The 10276-nt window shown below is 36.7% G+C and overlaps 1 protein-coding gene across 1 annotated transcript; it reads left to right on the forward strand.

Moving 5' to 3' along the window:
- The first annotated feature begins 2532 nt into the window (after nt 1-2532).
- LOC103985787 (uncharacterized) lies at nt 2533-9548 on the forward strand. The gene is made up of 12 exons (XM_009403620.3): nt 2533-2719; nt 2820-3039; nt 3440-3640; nt 3717-3787; nt 3903-4065; nt 4647-5240; nt 5549-5929; nt 6059-6134; nt 6215-6278; nt 8487-8622; nt 9104-9217; nt 9288-9548. The coding sequence occupies exons 1-12, from the start codon at nt 2598-2600 to the stop codon at nt 9351-9353; spliced, it is 2208 nt and encodes a 735-aa protein (XP_009401895.2). The 5' UTR covers nt 2533-2597; the 3' UTR covers nt 9354-9548.
- The last annotated feature ends 728 nt before the right edge of the window (nt 9549-10276 follow it).

Consider the following 10276-nt stretch of genomic DNA (forward strand, 5'->3'; position numbering starts at 1 on the left):
AGCTTCCCATCTTCTCGTCAGAAGAGAGAAGCTGCTCAATTTTGCAGTCGTCTTCCTTCTTTTCTTTCTTCCGCACCTCTCGCCAGGAGAAGAAAGCAGTGTCTGCAGTTGCAAATGGAGGAGGACGAGATCACCATGAAATAGTTACTATGATGTTGGCCCGGCTCACTCAGAGTGCACCATTTTTGGGCAATGCAAAGCCCTAAGATCTTGTTATCTGATTGAGCCGTGCCAATATCTTAGCACTCTTTCATCCCACCCAGTCAAGACTGCCTACTTTTAACAGTAAACTGCTCATTCTCGTCTTCTTCTTCTCCAAGCTTGATCACAACTTCTCTCTTTGTTATTGTACGAATATTTACAGGTCACAAGTTAAGGCAACGTGAAAGCTGCAGGTCTAGGAGAAGAGGTATAACCCTAACTATTTCTCTTAGCTTTGTGGCTTGATACAATGATCACTATAGCACTACCATCACGAAACATAACAAGGTGGGATTTCATGCCAGCCAATTAATCTGTGCACGAGAAAAGCACTGTTGCTAATCACACTGCATGCATGGGAATGGATCTCTTCATTGGGTTTAATCTCCTGCAAGAGGAACAGATGACCAAGGAAGGAGAACAAGTGGTTCAAGAGGATTAACTGAACGTACGTAAATGAGAGAGAAAAGCAAACATCAAAGCATTTGAACAGTAAAGCTGCATTTAAGCACGTAAATGCTCGTCTTCACGTCGCGACAGTCATACGGAGATTCCCATATTAATGTCTTCCCCACCCGTTTGATTCCTCTGACGCCATTTACTACGAGCTTTCCATTAATTCTACAGCTTTCCTCCTTCCCTTTTTTTACCGTCAGATGTAAAAGCAATGACAGCTACCTGTCATCTGATGTATGTGACCATCGGGAAGCATTATAATACATCCTGTATAGATATGGAATGTATCATATACATAGCATTGAAGAAGTGATACTGTACGAGTTGGTGGAGGGACAAAAACACTCCATATTTTCCAAGCATCAATATAATCCAAGAATGACAAAGGAGAAACAAATGTATAATTGTTTGCTGCTTGTGAGAGCTTCCGGACAAGATCTTATGGTTCATAGTATAAGGTTAATTATAAGAATATGAATCATTAGTGTAAGCTTAAGCTTTTAAATGGAATTATTTCGAGGTCATGAATCAGCCGAGTTATAAGAATATGAAACAAGTGCCAAAAATGTTAACATTTACTTCTTGTGAGAGCTTCCAGATTAGATCGTTCATAGCATAAACATAATCATAAGAACTGAATCGAAATTTTAATTTCATGGAACAATTAAACACAATAAAGCATTTGGATCAAATTAACAAAGACAAGCTATATTCTAAATGTTAGTGCCAACATGAAGATAAATGCAAACCAGTGAACGCAAAAACCCAAAACTTAGCTATCAAGATTGACTAGTGCAACCTCAGCTTGTATGGCATCTGACTCGGTAAAGGTCAAAGCCAATCCAACTCAGATATTAATAAATAGTATCTGTGGAGGTGATGTAATGGCAATGACTTGTAGTCAAGGAATAGAACAATTAATTACCGAATCCATGAAGTTTAGATCGTTCTTTTGACTAAGTTATGCCTTTCATATCTTCTAGATGGTTCGACCATACTAGTTTAAATCCAAAATAGATATAATATAAGACCAAGAAAACTTCAAGAGAAAGCAACACCGCATTAGTATTCTTAAAGGCTGACTTGTGCCGCATCCATCCAACTGTGGTAGTATTCTTAAAAGGGAGCCATGAACTGAACTCTTGTCAAGGAAGAGATCTTCTTATAGTCGAAAATAAATCAGTTTAGATCAGCTTTTGACTGAAGTTGTCACTTCGGTTCAACCGTAGTTGTTATAACCTTAGAATATTGACAAACATTACACTAATTTGAACCATCGGTTGATGGTTTTAAATCTTATTTATTATTTTTTAAAATTATTAATTTGATAAGGTTCAATCAATATTTATCGATCAGATACAAATCACTTAAAAGTGGATGATACAATTTGGTTCTTTAATTTTGTTTTTCTCTCTTTTAATTGTTATGATTCACGAGGGCTCATGACTCATCGAGGAGTTCCCTCGTTCTCTATATTTTATTCTTTTTCTTTTTTTTTATTATCGTCTTCTTTTTTATCGTTGGATATATCACAAAGAAGCATATATTCATATGTTAAAATGATATGGGATCCATATTAATTGGAGACCGTCCTAAGACCAATACTCAAAAATAGAAATAACAAAAATACTAAAATTATATTCATCACTTACTTTTTAAAAACTCTTTAAAATTAAAAAATACATATATATATATATATATATATATGAAGCATATATTTATGTTGAAAACCAATACTCAAAAATAGAAATAACAAAATACTAAAATTATCTTCATCACTTACTTTTATAAAAACTCTTTAAAATTAAAAAATGCTTATATATATATATATATATATATATATATATAGGGGCTTTCGCTTGGCTCGTCCCGCGGTCCTCACGTGCGCTGATCTCTTTGTCGTCGAAGCCAATTCAAGAGCTGCTGCCGACATCGACACGATGGGCTCCCTCTCAGCCGCGGCGTCGGAGTCCCTCCCGCCCCTCCCCTACCCACCCGCGCGGCGGGACGAGTCGGTCGTCGACGATTACCATGGAGTCCGCGTGTCCGACCCCTACAGATGGTGATTCCCGGGCCCCGTCTTGCTCAAAAACCCAATCAGATCGAATCTTTTCGAGTTCGGTGCGTTGTGAGGAAGATTGTGTTTCTTTTGGGGTACCCAGGTTGGAGGATCCGGATGCGGAGGAGGTGAAGGAGTTCGTGGAGAGGCAGGCTGCGTTGACCGACTCGGTGCTGGCGAGGTGCGAGGAGAGGGAGAGGCTGCGGCGCCAGATCACGGCGTTGTTTGATCACCCCCGGTATAGCACGCCGTTCAAGCGAGGCGGGAAGTACTTCTACTATCATAACACCGGTCTGCAGGCGCAAAGTGTTATCTACGTTCAGGTTGTTTCCTTTATCTTATGTCTAGATCATGATGGTGGTGCTAATGGATTTTCCATTTTGTTTCTTTGGTTGGGTAAGGATTCGTAAAACTAGGCTAAATAAGTTCATGATCTTTGTTTGTTGACTTATGTGTGATTGATAGGTTGTTTTGATTTGTTTATGCATCAATTATCCGTTAAGGCACATGTAAAATGATATGAATTTCTTGTAGAAATTTGCCATTTTAGATCTTTCTTTCCCTAGAAATGCTTGCTACTTTGTTTTGGATTTTTTTTCTTTTTAATTTGGAATAAGATTACCAAATTAAATCTGAATGTCCTAATTTATTGTAGAATCGTTTAGATTTGAATGGTTCCGTTTCTGACACTGATTTCATTATGAACCCTTTGCTTTGCTGCAGAAAGATTTGGATGGAGAGGCAGAGGTTCTGTTGGATCCTAATATACTTAGCGAGGATGGAACTGTTGCACTTTCGATGGCTTCTGTCAGCAAGGATGGCCGGTATTTGGCTTATGGGCTTAGCAAGAGTGGAAGTGATTGGGTTACAATCAAGGTGATGAGGATTGATGATAAGACACCAGAATCTGACACAATATCATGGGTGAGAGTCCTTTTATACTCCATGCATTTTGTGGTTAGTTCTCCAATTTTCCCGATGTTTTCTTTTCCAACTATAGGTGAAGTTCTCATCAGTTAGCTGGACCCTTGATGGAAAAGGATTCTTTTATGGCCGGTATCCACCTCCTGAGTAAGTGAAGCAGATTCCTTATTCTAATTGTTACTTTCATTTATTGAAGAAAAAAAATCTTTAGTTGTAATTGCTCTGTCAATTGTATTTTGTGTTTATTGCTGTTAATGCATAGAGAAGGGGTTGAATTGGATGCGGGGACAGAGACAAAAATCAATCTGAATCATGAGCTTTACTATCATTTTTTAGGCACGCATCAGTCAGAGGACATATTATGTTGGAGAGACCCGGAGTATCCAAAGTATATCTTTGGAGTCTCCGTCACTAATGATGGAAAGGTAAGATGCTGCCTCATTGTCATGTTCTATATTGTTTAGCAATGTAGAAAATACTCTTGATTCTCTTCAATTAACTACTATTCAACTCTCAGCTGTTGTACAATTTGTTGCATACAATATTATAGTCCTTGCTCTAGTTTTATATCCATTCATCACCACATTTCTGATTCCTACTTCACAATGTTATTGACTAACACCTATGTGATCTACGCCATTTGTATGTATAATATGATTATAAATGTGTGATGTGTTAACTCGAAACACATATATGAACTGCCCATCGGAATGTCCATCATATGTTATTGTTATTGTTTTCATGTATTTAAGTTCAAGTTCATGTTGGTAACATATTAACACGAGGGGTTGCGTGCACCGAGGGTGTAGTGCCATCACCCTAATTTGGCATCAAGCTCATGTAAACTGTTGATTTCACCCTGATCAGCATGTATAGTGATGGCTAATTTTGACATCTCTTCATGCTGTGAGGTCAAGAATTTGATTGCTTTAGCATGAATAATTTATGAAATTTTAGTTTGTCAAATCAGTTTCTTTGAGCTGTCAATGCTTGTTATTATCTGCAGTTTGCTCTTTTACACATTACGGAAGGTTGTGATCCTGTCAACAAGTTGTACTACTGTGATCTGTGCTCTTTGCCTAACGGGCTTGAAGGTTTTAGAGGAAGCAATGAAATGCTTCCTTTTGTCAAGCTTGTGGATAACTTTGAAGCACGCTATAGTGCTGTGGCAAATGATGATAGTGAGTTTACCTTTTTGACGAACAAAGGAGCTCCAAGATGTAAGTTAGTAAGGGTAGACCTCAAGGAGCCAGACTTGTGGACTGACATTCTGCCAGAGCATGAAAGGGATGTACTGGAATCAGCTTATGCTGTCAATGGCAACCAGATCTTAGTGTGCTATCTTCGTGATGTCAAGCATATTTTGCAGATAAGGGACATGAGTACAGGAGATTTGCTACATTGTTTACCATTAGATGTTGGTAGTGTCTCTGGGATTTCTGCTAGACGTGAAAATAGCGAGATCTTTATAAGCTTCACTAGCTTCCTTTCTCCAGGAATCATCTACAGGTGCAACTTAGCAACCGAAGTCCAAGAGATGAAAATATTTCGAGAAATTTCTATCCCTGGTTTTGATCGAACAGAATTTGATGTTAAACAGGTAAATTTACACTAAAAATCTTCCAGTCTACCTAATTTAGAGCTATTTTTAGAGGCAAAAATTAAGACTTGTTAATTGTTTCATGTTAAGTTTTGTTAAGACAATGTTTTTTTAAAATTTTGTGGATAGGTTTTGTTATATGATACTTTAAAGAAATATGTTCTCCAAATGACTTGTATAAAAAAGTTACATTTTAGCTATTATAATCCTTTCTGTTATTGATGATCCATGCATATGAAGAGATCAATTTAAATAGTTGGATCATCAAGTTATGATTTTTCTTTCCCTTAATTTATTTTGTTTCTCAGGTTTTTGTTTCCAGCAAGGATGCTACCAGGTTACCCGTGTTCATTGTGTCAAAGAAGAATCTTAAACTTGATGGATCAAATCCAACTTTACTGTATGGCTATGGGGGCTTCAACATTAGCCTTAAACCTTCATTTCATGTGAGTCGTGTTGTCTTGGCAAGGAACTTAGGTTTTGTGTTCTGTTTAGCCAATATTCGTGGTGGTGGAGAATATGGGGAAGAATGGCATAAAGCAGGATCACTTTCTAAGAAACAAAATTGTTTTCATGACTTTATTGCTGCTGCTGAATTTCTCGTTTCAAATAATTATACCAACCCTAAACATCTATGTATCGAGGGAGGTAGCAATGGTGGACTTCTCGTTGCAGCTTGCATGAATCAGGTAAAAGTAGTTCAAGACCTTCGTGCTTGTATCTGTGAGCTTCATGTCAAAACTATTCGAGTACTCTTGGAGCTTTCTGTATTTGTTTATTATCTTTTATAAGTATTAACCATAAAATTGTAATGGCAGCGTCCAGATCTTTTTGGGTGTGTGCTTGCTCATGTTGGCGTTATGGACATGCTTCGATTCCACAAGTTCACCATTGGTTAATCCAATTTTTTCAACTTCTTGGTGGTTATGCATTTTCCTTGTCTCTCTGCTGATTCATATATACTTGTTATTCAGGTCATGCTTGGACCTCCGATTATGGTTGCTCAGACAATGAGGAAGAGTTTCATTGGCTTATTAAGTATGAAACAACATTCCTTCATTTATAGAATTTGAATTTTGACATTCGACTTGTGCCACAACATCATAATTGTGTTGATTATTGGTTTTAGTTAAATATTTATGGTACGTTGGTTGAGCCAGAGTCTCTAGTTGCTTATGAGGTTTTAACAGCTTTAATGTATAACACGTGTTATTATCTGACAATTACTTCCTAGTTCCTACATCACAATTATCAAAGTTCATAGAATTTAATCACCTATGAACATGTATAGTTCGTGACATGCTATACAACTATAAATAATAGTATATGCAGTTATCTCTTTTCTTTGTATTTATTTAATATTTCTATTAATGCCTGCCATAAATTGTTTAGTGCATACAGCATACCTATAGTTGTTACTGCATGCATCACCTTAATGATGGCTTGTACTTAAAGCTCAATAAGGCCATCTCCTGCATGCTTTGACCTCTTAACAAGCACTTGATAACCACTTCAGTGATTGCCAGTGTTGATCCTTCTGTATGTGCATGAAACTTTGGTCAATGAAATAGTGAAAATGGCTTTATATTATTTAACTTGGTGTATTTGGTTTTCCATTCTCAGGTTACTGTTAATAAATATCATAATGCTATATGTATAAGATTAGAAATTGGTGCCATTTTCTTTTATTAAAGTTGAGTATCCATTTGTTTATAAGACCTACTTTCTGATTGCTGCTCACCATGCTATATTGTCTTTTTCTCTGTGATACCTGATATGAGTCAAAAGTAAACAAGATCCTGAATGTTGTGTTCTTTGCACCATGTCTTCTTCATTTTGTTTAAAATGCTCAGCAGTTGAAGAGAGATCTTTTCACTACAATTTTCTTAAAATGTAGTGCATGCTTTATACTGTTACCGCTTTATATTGTTACGCTTTTCGCTACAATTTTCTTAAAATGTAGATATGCCCTGAAATCAGTTGGATATCAATAGCCCTATAAACCAAGGATTGCCATTCTGGATAGTGCTTTGCTCATATTATACAGTGTATCATGTCATGGCTAACCCTATATCTTGTTCGTTAATTAAATTAATGCTGTTCTGCGATCATTCTTTTTTGGATGATTTTGTTGTTTGAACTTTGAACTTCAGTTTTATAAAAGGAAAACAAAGTGAAATAGCATGAGAGTTGTCTATTGCAAGCCATTCTCATCCCTGACCCTCTTCAACATTTGTAAATTGTCCAAAATGCCTTATTCTGATACTGTTCTTATAGTTGAAATTTTTTGCCGTCACAAACTGTGGCCTATATTCCTTCTAAAAGCTTTTTCACCTAGCTATATTGTCACTGTTATATTTGTTTCAAATTAATCAGTAAAACTCATTATCTTTTCTGTTGATGTTATCATTTATTGACCCAACGAGAGAGAATATTTGCTGCAGTAGAAGCGCCTCTGTTACTTCACTTAAGGAAGGCATCAATATCTTTCTTGTAATATAAAATTAGGATGGAGCAAGGGTCTATGAGGGATCGAGTGTGCCTCTTTTCCAAAAGGGTATCATGCATTGATGTGTTGTTATACTAACATGCTCTGAACGTTTTTAAAATGCATCAGCCATTGGTGTGTTGGATTCCACCATGCTCGATGCTGATGCTTTGTTAGTGTGGTACATGCCTGCCAGCATAGGTAGATGGCTCATTCTGTCCTAGTATACCAGTAAGAAAGAATTGATTGTATAGGTTTGTTATGAGGTTACAAGCAAAGAATTGAGGCCATATTGTTATTGGAGTTTGACGTATTGCCTAAACTTATGTTGAGTTTTCTATTGTCTTTTAAACTTGGTCTCTGATGTTATCTGTTACTTTCTTTTCTAGAAATTATTTATTTTCCTTATCATTACATACTGATTGGAACAATTTCTTCAATAACATGTACAGACTCGTTTTGCCATTCTACTGTAGGATTAGCAACTGAGTCTTGTGCTGGATGCCTTTTCAGATGCTGTTGTCACCACTTTTGTGACTTTTTGATGTTTGAAAGAGGAAAAGGATTCACAACTAACATTTTCTTGGGATGTTCTATTTATTTTTTTGTTGGATGTTGTTAATGGCATCTGTCCAATTAACATTTTGATTCAGTCAATCACAGATATATATATATATATATATATATATATATATATATATATATATACATACAGGTTCATTCATTGCATTCCAACACACATACATGTTTGTCTTCAGATACTCTCCACTGCATAACATAAAAAGACCATGGGAAAAAGGCTCTGGCCAATCTTGTCAGTACCCACCAACCATGCTTCTGACGGCTGATCATGATGATCGTGTTGTGCCTTTGCACTCGTTGAAATTACTAGCAGTAAGTTACTCTATTTAGTAGTAGTTGGTAGTTCTGCATCTTGTTGATCCTTATTATGTTTCAGTGTTTTTCTTTTTTTTCATTAAATGTGCCCTATCTTATATACTTGTCCAGTTGTACACTCTAAATATGTAGGAGAGCAGTTAAAACAACTATATTGTGCTTTGAACTTTGAAGTTGGTCATTACTCTAATAACTATTATCAGCTTCTTTGGTATACATGTCAAATATCATGTGAACCAGATAGCTTCTACTATAACGGCAATAGTGCATATAATATAGCTTTTAGTGAACAATATGTGACAATATCACCTGCCAATACGAATTGCCAAAGCATGACTGTGTTGACAAAGCAAAAGAAACTACAAGTAAATGCTCCTTAGCTCTTGCATTGTGGCAGCAGCGATAACAATGTTTCTTCAGTGTGTTTTAATAAATTATGTTATTTTCTGATGATTGAAGTATGTCTTGTCATGGACAGACTATGCAGTATATACTGTGCAACGGTGTCGAGAACAGTCCACAGACAAACCCAATAATTGCCCGAATTGACCGAAAGGCAGGACATGGAGCTGGGCGACCTACTCAGAAATTGGTTCGTCATTGTACTCTACCACAGTTCTTCCACTTGTGTATCATAATCTAACAAGTTTCTATTTGCTCAGATCGATGAAGCTGCTGATCGCTATAGCTTCATGGCTAAGGTGTTAGGGGTCTCTTGGATCGATTAAGCATATTGCTCGGCATCGATGAACTCCTCGTGCGATTGGAAATGCTATTTGTATTTTTATTTTTACCATATTGTCATCTCTTTTCTAGAATAATTATTCAATTAGCTTCAATTGTGTAATCCAATCAGCTTCTTGTATTTGTGGTGATATGAAAAATAAATACTTGAGGGTTCCCCGAGAATCGATTGAATGGTGCTATTTATGAATAAATGCAATGTTTGCATGCATTTTTCTTATTACATTTGTTGTTGTTGTTGACATTTTGATTTGTGACAATAATTTAGAGATAATTATTTCAGAGTGATAAGACCCCTTGTAGAGTCTATTCTCTTCTTTTATTTATTGTTTGTATGCTCGGGACACTCTAAAATTGATGTCTTCCGCTTACTGGTAAAAGAATTAATAGAATGGATCTGTTTTGGTGTTTTTCAATCAAATCAGACCTATCAAAAATTAGATCATTCAATACGTCACTATGATGTGCGATTGAAATACATGTGGAGAACCAAATGCAGGTATCAGGTTAAAACAGTTAGGTCCATTCAAACCATTCTAATAGTATTAATAATTCACAACAGGGCTACTGTTCTTAATAGTATTAACCATTCTAATAGGTCCATTCAAACCACGAATTCTTACATCAGACCCAACCGCGTTACTGTCTCACGAGCTTGATAATCTAAACTCAATCATCTCACCAAATAGTTGGGATTCCTCGTCCACGAGATTTGACAGGTGAATCAGTCGATGCTATCCCCGGTGAACACCCAGTAGGCGAGAGCCACCAACGAATCCAAAACCTCCTTCGTTTGCTCCCCGTGCTGATCGAGAAAAGAGACAAGGAGACGTCGAGGGAGGCCCACTCCCTCACCATCTTTTAAAAATTCTTGATGTTAACAAGTGGGAGACCCGAGTCTCCAACG

The sequence above is a fragment of the Musa acuminata genome, chromosome BXJ2-5, assembly GCF_036884655.1.
Source record: "Musa acuminata AAA Group cultivar baxijiao chromosome BXJ2-5, Cavendish_Baxijiao_AAA, whole genome shotgun sequence".
Taxonomy (NCBI): Eukaryota; Viridiplantae; Streptophyta; class Magnoliopsida; order Zingiberales; family Musaceae; genus Musa; species Musa acuminata.